We start from the raw sequence: 15,657 nt of genomic DNA, 5'->3' as shown, positions 1-15,657 counted from the left end.
ATAATGTATATGAAGGTAACCTATTCAGTCATTTTTAACTATATAGCTGATACATTAAATTGAATCAGAGTGAAAATACAGCTCGCAGAAAATGTCTATTGCAAAAATGTAATGACACAATAAAATAAAGTTGAAATACAAAGGAAAGAAAAGAGTATTTTTAAGACTGTAAAATGCTCCCAGTTCATTTGAATTGTGATTGTTATATTTCAGGAGCTACAAAACTCCACAGCATCTGAGGGACAAGTTGTAGTATTGGAATGCAGGGTCAGAGGACCCCCTCCCATTCATGTTAAGTGGTTTCGACAGGGTGTCGAAATTCAAGATTCTCCAGACTTCAGAATTCTCCAAAAAAGTAAGGCAATAATCTGAAGTGGCTACTTTTGATAAGGGCTGGGGAAAGATCATGAAATTAGCCTGTCAGGATTGAGTTTTGGATAGAGTCCTCTCTTCCTCACATTTCAGTGATTATAGTGGCTAGAAGTAGTAATTAAACTACTGCTACCAACACACAATTCAAGTCTTCCTTATTTTGTAACGTGTCTGCACAGATTCTGTACTTGTCTAGAGTATTTCAGTATACTGTTGTTTCTTAATGTAATCTCTAATACTATTTTTCTTGTTTGTTTCCCCTCCTTATGATGTGATATGCAGAGCCACGATCAGCAACGGAACCTGGTAAGAATCATATGAAAAAATAATCTCTTGACTCACTAGCTCTTTGAGTTTGTATTGAAGCCATAAATAGAAAAGTGTTTCTGCTGAGCATTGGTAATATGAAACCCCCTTAAAGACAATGTTTCTTTATCACACCTTCCATACTCTACACTGTCATTTACATCAATTCCTTTATTAGTTAAACAGTAAATTCCATTTAGACCAGCAAGGAGAGTCTCACAGCTTAAACTGAAGCAAACTTCATTCTCAGAAAATGAGCAATTTGCATGCTACTGAGGAAAAAGAATAAATCCCACAAAATTCCATTACCCAAATTGTGCTCATAATGAGTTTCATAACACCCAACCACTAAACACTAGTTTGGCCAGTCTAGCTCGGCAGATGTGAAGTGTCTTAAATGCAAGTAAAAGCTGATCCTCAAAAACAAGGGCACATTGAATTTTTCTAGCCTATTTGCAAGATAGAAGTCCTAGATTTCAGTGAGCAAAAAGTGTTCTTCCAACTACAGGTTTTCTCTCACCGCTTCATTTTCCAATTATACATCATTATATGCTTTGGTAGTTTCTTGAGTAGTAAGTGGATGCTAAAAGACTGAGAATGTTTGTTGTTCTCTTTAATGTTTCTAAGTACCACATGTAGAAGAGAAGACAGTGATATGGTCCTAGCCTTGCTTTAAGAGGGTGGCTGGTTGTGCTTGAGTATGCTTGAATTTGGAGAGAGTTTTAATTATGGCATAGAAAGGTAAAAGAGAAAAGTTTTCTATCTAACATCTGGGTATTCCCAAAGAGTGTCTCTGAACCAAAGTACCTTAGCAATGGGGAAGTGTTTTAAACTTTAAGGGGTCGCATTACCAGTCTTTGCAGGGAGAACAGACTTAGCAGCTGAGTGATGTTTGTAAAGTAGCAGTGTGGCTATGAGGATACACACTAGGAAAAAGCAGTGAAGGGTTATTCCTAGGAGAAATGCAGCTTTCTCTTAGCTTTCATGGAAAGGAGAGGAGGTGAAGAGGGAGAAAGCTTCTGCTTTTCTTTGCCAGTTATTCACTAATTTTCTTACTGCTTCACAAAATGGTCATGAAGTAAAATAGGTATATAACAATCATATGTATACACATACATGCGCGTGTGCATGTGCACACAGTCATGCATGCTCCATCCTGACAGGTATTATTAATTGTGGTGTGCAGCATTATCACCTCTAGTAACAGCTGATGCCTAGAATACATATGACTGAATGATCTGATTTATGGAGGCTTGAAATGTGAGCCATGTGAAGGAAAGAAGAATGCTGGAAAACAAAATTAACCTCTAAGGAGGAACTAAAACATGTCCGAGTGCTAACAATGGGCTATTGGTAGCTTATAATCATAACCCAAACTTTAAGGTTTAGAAATTGTAAGTTACAGTACAAAACAGTTTGAGGAGAGTTTTGGTTCTTTTCATATCCAAGCGTTTGGTTATGAAAAGAAATAAAGGAGAACAGATTTGTACTGAAATATGTTCTACTCTGTATCTTTCTTGGAACATTCTTCTGGAATATCTATTACAAAATAAGTCTCCCAACTTAGCTGTTTTCTTGACATCTTTAAAAAAAAAAGTCAGATCAATGGGTTGAGTTTTTTCCCCTTCCCAAAGAAGTAGTTCAAGTAGCAACATCTTTTTTAGATTTAATCTACCAATGCTATGAGAATAGTACCTAGTATATAGCTCTTACTAGGAGCTTCTTTTCTACAAAGTCACTTGAACTGCATTCACGCTCTCCTTTAACATGATAGAAAGTATCTGAAAGGACTGAAACTTTATGCAAAAGTTTCTATGATTTACTAGCATATCTTAGGTGTTTTCTTTTTAATATCTAATTTGAAACTGTTCTGTCAAAATTCATAATCATGAATGTTTGCTTATTTTTGGGAATCTTTTTTTACCCCTTCACTCTCTTTAGGCAACATAATGTGTATAATGCTAGGTGAACAAAGTATTTTAGAGTAGGAATGCAGTGTTATCTAGTAGAAAGGAGAAGCACTTGTTTGCTTGAGACAAAAGGCTCAAATTTCATTGTGTGAATAGTTGAGTACAAAGGAAATCGTATATTATGCCTCTTGCTAGAAGATTTTTTTTTTCCATGGACAGCTAAGTAATTTTCAGTATTGTTAGTTGCAAGTTTCGTATAGCCTATCTGACAGATTTTACTGTGGAATAAGTAAGAATATTCATAATAGTTCACAAAGCTAATGATTTCCTTTCATAACTACTACTTGAAATAAGAAATAGAAGGTGGGATTTGGAGTCCAAGATGATCATCACTTTGCCAGCCCTCTCACATACCTGCACCATCATGTTGATGGTGCTGAATTCTGTCCTTTCTGTGTCTGCTTAGCTTGCAGATGCTGAGAAAAGATACCTGAAGCCCTCCAAAGAGTACTAGGGAATGGATCCTTACATGAAAGGTGCATTTCTTGAGTTTTCACAGGTACAGAAAAGTTATTTAATATCAAGGTATCTCATGCCACTTTCAAGGTAGGTGGCAAGGCAAGAGTAGGAAGGCATCTCAAAAAACTACTTTGGTATCTGTATTGCTGCAGTTTAATAGACATAACAGTAGTGAATGCCTGACAGCAGTCTGTCTTTTTTTTTTTTTTTTTTTATGCTTGTAATTCTGTTGTAATATATATATTTATAAGCACCTTCCTGCTACCCAAAACCTATGAAAGAGTTTCAGTTTGGTATTTTTTTCTCCACGCATTCATTGAGCTAAGTACTATCCCTGTAAGATTTGTGCATGTATCAGTTCCTACTAAGCCCTATTAAATAATATGCAGTGTCTTACTCTCCACTAAAATTAGTGACAGTACACTTATTGGTTTATTTGTGTAGGAATTGACTCTGTGCATGCAAAGGGAATGTAAATACAGTTTGGGCAAAATGTAAATATTTCCTTTTGGCATAAATTATGAGCAGTGTTTTGTGTATTAGTAGTAATACTGATAATAAGTAACACTGGTTTTTAGGATGTTATGAAGGATCTTAAAATTTCTACAACAGGAGCCTGGGTGGGTACCAGAAATATAATAGGTACAGCACTGGTTTGTGATGCACTTCATACTCTAAGAAGCCAGACAATACTATACCTACAGAGGAAATTGTTCATAAGCAAACACACAACTGCTATTCAGTGCAGATGGTGAATATGTGTGCAAGATTGATAGGGAAACCAACATGCCTGTGCTAGATAAGTATTCAGAATTTTGAAAAATGGACATGATTTCTAAAAATTTTTCCAAGTGTACAACTTCCATGGAATTTTACATAAAAACTCTAACAAGCCATAGCGTGACTTTCATTGCTGGTTGTCAACCGAAGTCCAACCATCAACAATCACTTTATAGTGCTCAAAAACTTTGGTTATCCTTTGCTAGGTTGGGACTAATGATTTAAAAGAAAAATGTTCCATGAGCTTACACAGGTAAGAAATTAAGAAGCAAGAGGGGGGTTTTGGCTGCTTTTTTTGGGTACATTCTACCTAACCTAATGTGTTTTGCACTCCTTTTTCTGTCTAGACAGAAATCGGTTTACATCACAAATCTCTCCAGACTGCTTTGTGAATTAGTAGCTAGTCAGATTACTTAAAGCCAACATCACAGTTTGTCAAATTACCTGCTCTGTACTTCTTTCTTGGACATTTTGACTTTATGCTGATTGAATCCTTCAAAGAACAGGCTGCCTGAGAATGAAAAATCTCATGGAATTGTTTGCCAGCTGTTGATATTTTGACCATTACTCAGCTGTCTGGAGACAGCCACAAACTGTATTGAATTACATTAAAACAATTGTCTAATGGCATGTAAGAAGAAAACTATATGAAGTAATTTTTCTTAAATTGCCAGGGAATTGCCACATATACATGCTTTTTTTTTCCTAAGCATAATACTGTGTATATTCACCAAAAACATCTCAAAAGATAGTCATCACTTTTCTTGGATTGTGCTTTCTTGTTCCCTGTTTGGCTGCTGTGTTCCAGAGTTTCAACTCTAGTAAGTAACTCCCTTAGAAATCTCCCCCTATTTCTGCATAATGTTTGAAACTGAAAATATATGGCAGATGTTACAGAAATCCTTACTGCCTCCCACACCAAGAAAATCAGCTTTCTGGTAGCTGATGAAATGCAAACCACAGAAACTCAGTAGGTCAGCATGCGTGTTGGATTCTTGCATTTTTTTTAGTGAAAACAAAAGAATTATGACTAAGAGTCTGGCTCTCTTTCACATCTACGCAGCAAAGAAGGGCTTGAAGAGAGCAATCTCCAATGAGCTATAGCTCAAGATGACAAATGAAGAGGAAAACTGAAAATAAGCTAAAATTATCCTTCTTTAAAGGTGGTCTGATCAATCTACATGCTATTGCTTGTCAATTACATTTTCAATTGCACTCTGCACTCCCAAGGTACCTACAGAATTCTGGTCCTGTCAGTGACCCCATCTTAAGTCTGCTGTGACTGTCCTTGCTTGCTGATGCTTCCAAATTCAAAGTAAACCTCTGATCTTTTTTGTACTATGTGATTTAAAAAAAAAAAATTGCTGCTATTCCTCTTCAATTGTAAATATTTAAAGCTTATTCGGGTAGATTAATCATCACAGTTATGTTGCTGAATGCGTTGATTTCAGCTTTGATGTATACACGTGACTTACCTAAGCCAGCTAGTTTGACGTTATCCACAGCATCATAACTGCCTTAGTGTAAACTTAAGCATAAACTTTTCCTTGACCCTGACAAATGGCTTAATTTCTCCTCAAACCTGAACATTGCTTTAGGGACTAAAGTCCATGCTGCCATAGCAGTATTCTTATTTATTGTACCCAAACTGGCTAGATAACAGCTGCCTTGGATATTGATTACATATGCTGTAACCTCAATTCTTTACCCTAAAACTGCATTATATTGCCCACAATCACATTTGCTGTTGTTCAGTTTTCTTTTTAGTATTTTGTAAGTGCTCTTTGAGATATCTTCAAACATAGTCAGTTCTGTATATCTTTTTAAAACTTGTCTCTTCCTTTCTTGAGTGGCATAAAGCTTATTGAATAAGCCAGAACTGCTGCCTGACTGGGTAAATGTGTATACAATAGTGATCATCAGAAACAAGTAGATTAAATACTTTTTCCATTGTGTTATTCCAAGTTAAGGCATCTACAGGTCTGCAATATTACCATCTATTATGCTACTCTGCATATTCGGTGGTTCTTTATTTTCACACTTCACCATTCTCTTTGTATAAAAAATGCACAGATACCTAAATGAGGAGAAGTTACCTGATGGGCATATTGCTTTGCTGTTAAACTGTAGTTAAACTTCTGATGGCTAAGGGAACAAGAGCGACAATAAGAGCCAAGTTGTCTACAAGATGGCAGGGTTGTGTTTGGTTGGATTTTTACCAGGAAACCACCACTGTGACTACCCACTGTCTTTGTGTGGCAGAAAACTTATGGCTTTGAAACTACATCTTACAGGAATAGCTCTGTTCATTGCACCATAATGAACAACTACTAATGAAAGACCATACTTATTTCCCAGGACTGTATGTGCATTACTGTGGAGGAAGCTAATGATCATATTTGGAGATGAAGGTGCAGATATAAGAACTACTGTAACTTTTATATAATACGTAGAAACATTCTGAAGTAAACACGTTGTCCGTGATGAAATTTGTTAAAATGCAATGGTTTTCTGTCTTACCAAAGATTATTCTTCCTAATGGACTCATGAACCATTAAGGGAAAGGATTACTCTGTAAAATGTAATCTTTTTTTCTAAATAACTGGCAAAATAGTCAAGTACTTGCATGCCTAAGCATTTTACATGTTTCAGTGAACAGAATGCTTTTGTATTCATCTAGTCAAGTGTTAAATATGTTTTAAGGCCCTGAGAACAGCATTTCAGAGCTGCTTTCTGGAACACATTTTTGTGATGAAATTATTTGTCAGTTGATGACTGCCGGGAAGTAGAACAGACATTATTTACTTCAAATCATCAGATTCTACTTAGCATAGTAACAGAAGGAAAAATGATTACGTAAGTCTGGATGTAAAGCTAGAAAAATACCCAGAGCACTATGCATTCAAAGTGTGTTATGGAAATCTTTAAAGAACATTTCTTTTGTCAAATTAGTATTTTATTTCTATGCTTTCCACAGTAGTAAGCCTTTTAGCAAGGACCTGGAGGTCAGTGATTGTTGGGTTGGGGGGGGGGGGGGGCAAAAATGAATAAGGGCAATGGCAATGTGTTGCTCGCACATGCTTTTTGCCCAAGCTGCTTTTTGATTAGTTCTAAGGGTTTTTTATGTTTTCAGTTTAGCCAGTTTTCTCATGATTGATCACAAATGTGTTGTAGTTTGCTCATCCAGCTGAGAAGACCAAGTTTTAAACTGATTATTTTCATCACTAATTTACTTTCAATTTATTTTACAAGGATTAGTTCAATTTACCATGTATACTTTTCAAATATACCGCTTCAGTAAACAAACCACATCATGGAAGAATCCATTAGAATTTTTCCATCACTGAAGAGTGAAGATCAGCTCTTCTCATGTGATTGTTTTACGTACTTAAAAAAACGGAAAGAACGATATGCATTAATTAGCTCTGCTGTTTGGAAAATAGGAATTCTGCTGGTTGTTATATTTTGTAGTAACTTTGCTCTCATTCAAACAGCAGTTCTCAGCATGGTGGGAGTGATTTTCTTTTGCAGTCCTGAAATACCCAGCTTTCAGAATTCTGCTGTTAAATGAACAGGAAACTAGTGTGCTGCATGTATCAGATTACATCCCCAGAGTCAGTTCAATCCAGGAGTACGCATGTGAGGTTAACAATATAGCTTCAACTGCTTACGACACACCAAGACTCTAAAAAAAGCTGATCTCAGTAGTTCAAAAACTAGCTTGTGTTACCCATTACTTTCCTGATAAGACCTTTCATGAGTCATTAATCTTCATCTGGGTCAGATAAGATCCAACCTGCTACAGTATTGCCAGACATTCCCCTTGCAGCTACACAGAATGACTGGTTTGTGTTGCCAAAAAAAAACCCCATGTTCTGCTGTCTGAAAAAAAACTCTGTGCCAAATATTTAGTTAGTCATTCATTTTTAGCCCATTTCCAGTACAGGAAGTTTTTGGATGCATTGTAATTTATAATTGGAAAAATTCCATAATTTTTGTGTTAGCTGTCTAAACAAGACAATGGTCTGCCATTCCACAATGAAAATTAGGAAAGAAAAAAAAAAAAAAGAACTATTAGAAAATGTTTCCTTCTTTGAACTAAGAGAATTGAAGCTTACTTTACTGAACCTCTTCTACAGAATAATTTTCACGTGAAAGTTATTGGAGTATGAAATATTTTTCCTCACTTTTCAGTTTGTTTTTATTAGCTATATTCCATTAGTTTTGTGATGATATCTAGGATTCCATGTAAATGTCCAAAATGCAAAGTGCCTTTTTTTTTTTTTTTAAATGAAGCTGAATTCTATAAAACTTCCCTGCTTTGATTTTGAGACAAGAAATGAGCATAAGCAAAAGAAACTCCTATTCAATTAAGGAAACCCACGATGTAACATTGTCCAGGTCTAAAATTATCTAGGTATGTTGTGTAAATATTAGGATTATTTAGATTAGCTATACAGTGAATTTTTAAAAATATTAGAATACTGTTTACAAGTAGAGATAAAGTGACTTCTTCAAAAAATCTGGAAAAAATATGCCTAGATAATTAAATGTGCCCACTATAAATGGATGGAATTGATTTAGAAAACATTACTGTGAGACCCAACCTGAAATATGAACAATCCAGCCTTCATACAAGTTTTCTGACTGAGGCCCTGGTATAATCAAAGCATATACTATGGCTATCAAAGTAGAATGAACAGATTTCAAACAGCTACAAAATATGTCTGTGTCACAGCATTCTGATGAGTTTCTGGGGTTGCTGTTTTGTCCTATAGTTTCAATTTATCCATTCTCACTGCTTTGCAGACAGAGACAGAAATTATTTTCCCAAACTCTGCATAAGGGCAATATTTGTGCATCCAGAGTTTTTAATTCTGGTCAGTTTATACAGAAAAGTTAACTGGAAGTGATGACAAAATACTTTCTGTTTTTACTGGGAATGGGAGTTATCTGAAGTGTTGCATTAAATACAGAAAACTTTGGGGAAAGAAGGAATGACATGACATGACATTCATTTTGGTGGTGTTATTCAGAGACCCAAAAAGAGCTTCCAAGTATTAATTGTATATGGAAACCAATATATTGATTCATATGAATTAGTACTATCTTGCATAAAAATGAAGATACTGAGTGTATGAAATGACTGCACAGAATTGTGACTGCAAAATTGCTTTTCAAGACAGGTCCCATTTGAAAACTTAGTTTGGTGAATTTACTTGGTTTAGATACAAAGTGATTTTCATTAAAGCCATTTATGTTGGAAGATCTTCTGCAGTTCTCTCAGCATTTCTTTGTGTAAGGAGCACTTTCTGGTGTCCTTCTAACATATAAAGCAAAAACATTACATGGTACTTTAAATAGTTTATGATGCAGTTTATTTTTCTTTTTATTTCCAGAAGAGATATGTACCCTTGTAATTGCAGAAACTTTTCCTGAAGATTCAGGACTTTTCACATGCACAGCAACAAATGAACATGGTTCAGTAACAAGCAGTGCGCAACTAACTGTCTGCTCAGGTATGCGATGAAGGGAAAGAGGAATATTTAATCAGAGATCTTAGATAATTAATTTACCTGTGATGTTATCAGTCTGCTTCCCTTGTAGAAAAGGGCTACTGTAAGACAAGGGTTTTGCCAACCTCAGAAAATTCATATAAAGAAAACTGAATGTTTTTATTGGCTCATTTCCTAGTTTAATATTTTTATTCATGTAAAACACATTTTTAAAGTGTCTGCCACAAACCTGGCATATTTTTAAGCATTAGGGTTCTGAGACTAGATGGCAGCAGAGGCAAAACGAAAGCAGATTAAATTCTGCTACCAAAGGTGGCATATGACTTTTGTAAAATAATAAACTGTGACATGGTATGTTTAGTTTTGTAATATGTTTACATACATATTGTTGTGGAATGCACTAGCCTGGCTGCCGTTGCAAATATGCCATGTATACATACATCCTTCAGCATTTTTAATTTGTTCTTAAATGATGCTGAGAGTCCAGGAAGAGGAAGTGCTGTTTCAGCTGTTGTTGTCCGTACCTGCCAGTCTCAGTTAGCAGCTGGATTCCTGAAATAGATTTAGAGGGATCCATAAGGTACCTTATTGTGCCTTTTGCATGGGGCAAAGTCAGAAAATGAGCAGCCAATCATGTATCTAATTCATCATAAATTATCAACAGGAGGACTAGAAAAATATCTGCATAGAACCAAAGAGATCTCATCTTTAACAAACTAAAAATACTGCATGTGTGTACCATGTACCATGTACTTTGTCTATGACTTGTCGGAGAGACGTTATTTTTTATTTCTTTTAGCCAACTCAGAAAGCTCTAATCATGAATCACTTACAAGAGAATCCAACAGTGATGATTTCCATAATTTCCCACCGCTTCCTCCAGTTGAAATTAGCTCTCTTGAGCTTCCTCCTAAGAAACATACAGAGACCCACCAAACAAACAACACTGAGTTGAGATCTGGTGTGACAGCCCTTCAACTACAGCTCAATTTGTCTGAGGAAAAAACAAATGGCATCCATCCCATTCATGGAGTAAATGGAATGATTAACAGCAAGCCAAATGGTGATAAATCCATCCCACCTCCAGCTGTCTTGCTCTCACCCGCAAAGGAGCCACCACCTGTGCTTGCCAAACCAAAGTTGTGAGTATTTTTTGATTGTTTTTTTGTTTCCTATAAACTTGGTATTTTTTGAAAGCAGATTTTTGCCTGGAGCAATTTAGTGTTAGACAAGTAATGGACAAGGACTGTTCCTGTCCCTTGAACAATCCTTTTACTGCTGTGATTTATGTCCCAGAGAGCTCAATACAAGAGAGAACCAAAGAGCTCAATACAAGAGAGAACTGTGTTCTTTCTCATAATGCTACATCAAAGGGAAGTACATTATATATACCAAATTCTACAGAAAGATTTAAGATAAAGTCATAAAAAAGAAATAAGTGGTAGTGGCTGTTGCTCAGTGCTTGTTATTCTTAGTCACTGTGCCTAAATGTCAAAGTGGCCTGAGATTCCTGCATGCTATTCCTGTTTCAACACTGGTTAGCTATCCTTATTCTGAATGTTCTTGGTTTTGTGTAGTCAGTGGATATTCAGGTGTGTAATGTTTGTATTATTTCTTACATTATGTTTACATATAACATAACTTATTCTGCTGTCAGCCAGATTACAATGGCTCTTGTATAATTAAAAACTGGAAAATGAAAAGCTTAAGGAGAAGAGAGAGAAATAAGTGGAAAAATTTGTAGTAACATTTTTACCTTATGTTTGTGATGATACCTTATTTATGCAAGAGTGATCTTATGCTGACTGTTAACATAGCTTGATTTTAGCACTGCGCAGGCTCCTCTTTTGCATCTTCTTCAAAATTTTTTGGAGTATGACAAAGGAACTAAAATGCTATTTTATTTCATTTGCATCAGTAATCAGAAGGGATTATTAATTATAAAAATGTGATGTGTTTAAGACGAAGCATGAAATATGGTCTTCAAACCTAGCAAGGTCATTTCTTAATTAGATGTTTTCACAGGATAACTTGCAAAATATAAAAATGCTGTTCTTTCAGCAATCGTGTGCTGATTTTAAACACACAAAAACACATGCTTGAGGCAGCAAGCCAACAGGGTTCCCTTTCTGCACCCACCACTTTTTTCCTTCTGTTGCTCTTTGTCATTCTAAGCAGTCTCTGACAACTGTAGAAGAGAAGGAGGAGTGGAAGTAGACAGGCAGTGGTGGAATAACAATACATATGGTGGTAATTGCATGTATGGGAGGGAGGTTGCTGAAGATGGCAACCTGCAGATGACAGGTGATGTGGAGTGAGCCAGATGGTCCTGTACCCAGCACTTCTTGTTGCAAGATCCATTTGTGAAGAAAGGAGATAGCTGCTCCAGCACAGCATTAAAAAACAAATTTCACCCCAGAGCTTTCTTTCCCAAAAGTGAGGTTGCCCTAGATAAAGAAAGCTGTGTCATACACTTCCCATTGTATAGTGTTTACTACTACTTCTGCAAAATTTGTTTTGTTTTTAAACATAGAGTCAACATATAAACAGAGGTGAACATTGTATACCATGATGTGAGAAGGATGCTATTACAAGAATCCTTTCAGTTGCTGATGTCCAACTGGATGACCTTGGAATCCCTAGTGCAATTGCACTTGAGTCCTATACTTTGCCATTAACACTTGATGCGTAAGAGAGTGATCTTGATTGCAGTAAAGATACATGTTTTGCTTGGCCAAAGCCACTGTAAGTCTATACTGCTGTCAGAAATGGTATTCTTGCCTTCCCCTCAGTCAAGTATTTTGCTCCCAAGCGTAGTGATAACATAAGAAAGGGAAAGGTTGCTAACAGGAGGAGGAAAAGGAATGTCTGGCTGCAGAGACTTGAAATCATCTTTCAGCATTTGGGAAACTCCATCCCAAGCCAAAGCTAACAAAATAATTGCATTAAAATTAGCTGAGTAGTAAAGTAGCTATCTCAACCATGAGAATGATCCCACTTGAAGAGAACTCAGCTATGGACTTGTATCTGTCCATAGAGTATTAGTATTTGATGATAGAAACAGCATATATTAGCAATGACATAACAGCAAATATGTTTATTATAACATTTTTTTAAAATTATTTAAATATTTAATGTTGGCTATGTAGAAAGCTTGAAGCTTCTGAATATAATTAGTGAGTTTTAATTTTGATGAAGACTAACTCTGATTTTAAATTTCCTAAAGAACCTTTTCTTTTCAAGCTTATCTTAACTCAAATAGTACTTAACAGGTTTATCTGTGAACTCTCTGAATAGTTTGTTCAGCCAACATAGAAAGCAATTGCAAAGAGTTTGGGAATGATGGGCTGGTTTGGGGGGGAGGTATTGGTGGATGTTGTTGTTGTTGGGGAGGGGGAGGTTGGGGTTTTGGGTTTTGTTTTGTTTTGGTTTTTGGTTTTTGGGGTTTTTTGTTAATAAGAAGGAGAGACTGAGTACCTTCTTGAAGTATGAAATACATTTGCACCTTGGCAAGGAAGCTGTAACCAACACCTATAAATAATGATTTGCCACAATTCAGTCCAATGCAAGAGCTGGCATGCTACAGAGAGTTACTGTAGTTGTTTTCAGGCTTGAAAAATGTTCTCAAAGTCCTACAAAATGCTCAGCTTGTGGTTACAGACACTTAAGTAATCCTTAAGCCATAACTTAGTTGCCTCAGTGTGGTGCTGAGAATATTTAAAACACAGTTTAATGTCACGATATACAGAATTTTCTGAGAAAAGCATATATAGAATTAACTGGGAAAGCAGTCAATACCAGATATTTTGTTAACATGTAATTTAAAAGACAATAATGCTAAATATGGTTAAAAGGCACAATATTTTATCATGCCTTGTTAGCAACATGAGTTTCTGTAGACAAGAGAGGAAGAACTGTTGACCTGAGACCAAAACCACCCAGATTTCTGCAATTCTGATCTCTGCTGCTGTGACCTATTTGAGGAAGTTGAGCTGTTAGCATGCATTGGACTTTTCCAGGCAATATTGGTGTAATGCACAGATTAGCTTTTAGAAGTGTCCCCATAAATGTATCTTCACATACTTTGCATCTCTCAAATTAGGCAACTAAATGTTAATATTAATTTCAGAATGCAGCCCATGTGTGCAAGTGCTGCCTTAAACCCCTCATAATCCTCAGTCTGAATGTCTGCAAAAAAGGCAGGACACTGTTCTGTAGAACTGTATATAACATGTCCATTATTTCAAATGAAGAACTTCCATTCAAGTGGCTTAGTATTACTATTATTTTTCCATGTGTCTGTTAAAGCAGTAACAGAAAAGAAGATGGTGCTTGTATGGTTACTGGATGTACCTACCTATGTGGTGTTAGTTGGCTTTGTAACAAGCCATCAGTTCAAGGTTCGGAGACTCAATGTGACTACAGTGTGGTACCAGAATTTTCTGACTGGAGAGCTTCTCTTCAGTTGGCTACTGTTCTACCCTCTTTGTATTGGAGTGTTATTTCTGTCTGTCATATACAATGATCAGAAAGAGTTTTAGCTTAGTGGGAGTCGTTCTATTCCATGCTTCTCCCTTGCAGATGCAGAGGGCAACTGTAGGTATTCATAGTCTTCTTTCTGTAGTTAATCCATTAACGTAAACTCAAAAGAAGCCAGTAGGAAGTGACGTGTTTGATACCTTTAAAATTAGCACAGCAATACCTGCCCCTGTAGAATGATCAACAATTTTTTCATTGCATTATTGTGAGAAGTAGTATTCTGCATGGGCATGCATCATGCATGCTGTGAAGAAGGAGAATGAACAGAATTCCTGAATTCCATCTCACCCAGTTCTCTTTGACAATTTTTTTTTCAGTGAAAATGAAAGGGGGATATTAATTTTGTAAAAAGAATACCTGTTAAAAGTGAAAAGCAGTAAGATATAATTTCTTGCAGTTTATGACATTGTTGATAATCAGTATTTCCTTCAACATGGCTATATTGTTTCCTGTTTTTTCTGAGATTTGGGGTTTTTTTAAAGGTATTCAAAAGTCTTAGTCTTATTTTTTAAATAATACACGGAAGAAATTAATCATAAACATAATTTAAAAGATATCAAGCAGTTTATATGTAACTTCAGTAAAGAAAAGCTGAGATTATAGTTAAAATTATTGCTTAAAGATAAGGAGTTAATCTGGTTAATATGTATCAAAGTCATTGCTGTGTGAGTTGATAGAACTTCCATAACTAAAACACTCGTGTTCATACTGGTTGTGAAAGTGATACTATTTCTTGAACTGAATTGTTTGGCACTTCAGTCTCCACTCCTCAGCAGCTGAGTTTTCCTTCATGGTTTCTTCTGTTTTGTAATAGATGCCTCAGACATTTTTGCAAAGATGCTAGTTCAGTCATTTTTAGAATGTCTCTTATGTCCTTTATTAAAATGTTTATTTCACTGTTTTTCACTCATCACTGAAATTCTTAACTTCATCTTTCTGCTAGCAATTTGCTTAATATTGAACTTGTTCTTCTAGTCATGTACATGCTGTGATGTTTGTAAAGCCTGTCCTGCCAGGCATTGGGTTTTAAAGATACTGCAAGAAATTACTACCTTAATAATTGTATTTGATATATGCAAGTAGTAAGTGACTGTTTAGACTATATTAGGAAGAGCTGGATAGAAAAAGAACATGTGAGAATAGCCAACAATCCAATGATTAATGCCTTGGAATATATAAAAGTCAGGTATAAATCCTTAGTCTGCCTAAGAGAACCGAGGCTGCTGAAGCCCGGAGAAGACACTTGTGCTGGGAGCTTTGAAGGGTACACATTTGTTCTCATGCAGAACAACAACATTCTGGAAATGGTAAGACATGTGATGTTGGAAAACTGTTTTCCATCCAGTTATACTAATGTGTATATGAATGTGATTTACTTTAGCAGCCTAAATTAGGAAGGATTGACCACAGAAATGCTCAACTTGAATGTTAAACACCGATTTATTTAAGTTTTTGTTTAAAGTTATTGCATCTTCTGATAAAAACCTGAGTAGAAAACCATTCTTGCATAGTTTGAATGACACACAGAGCAGAGCTCTGCTGCCATTATTTGTATGAAACAAAAAGTAACAGAGCCTTTCCCAGCTATGGGAAAGATACTGCCCACCTCTCACATGATTCAACAATGAACTATGTCCTAGTGGGTTTTCCATATTTCTTCAAAAGTTAAGTTAAAAACCAAAAGCATGTATTATTAATTTTGAATTACAACTGTC

At 35.9% G+C, this 15,657-nt stretch overlaps 1 protein-coding gene across 7 annotated transcripts in view; it reads left to right on the top strand.

Moving 5' to 3' along the window:
- The window catches only part of PALLD (palladin, cytoskeletal associated protein), a 210,861-nt gene that overhangs the window by 81,917 nt on the left and 113,287 nt on the right, over positions 1–15,657 (top strand). For all 7 annotated transcript variants that reach the window (XM_075028877.1, XM_075028867.1, XM_075028850.1 and 4 more), the window contains 4 exons: positions 214–355; positions 655–678; positions 9,287–9,406; positions 10,203–10,545. In XM_075028877.1, coding sequence (XP_074884978.1) covers positions 214–355; positions 655–678; positions 9,287–9,406; positions 10,203–10,545 — 629 coding nt within the window. The remainder of the gene's footprint in view (positions 1–213; positions 356–654; positions 679–9,286; positions 9,407–10,202; positions 10,546–15,657) is intronic.

This window comes from Buteo buteo, chromosome 1, assembly GCF_964188355.1.
Source record: "Buteo buteo chromosome 1, bButBut1.hap1.1, whole genome shotgun sequence".
In the NCBI taxonomy this organism is placed as follows: Eukaryota; Metazoa; Chordata; class Aves; order Accipitriformes; family Accipitridae; genus Buteo; species Buteo buteo.
Note: the sequence above shows the minus strand (reverse complement) of the source record. Positions and strands in the feature narration are given on the sequence as shown.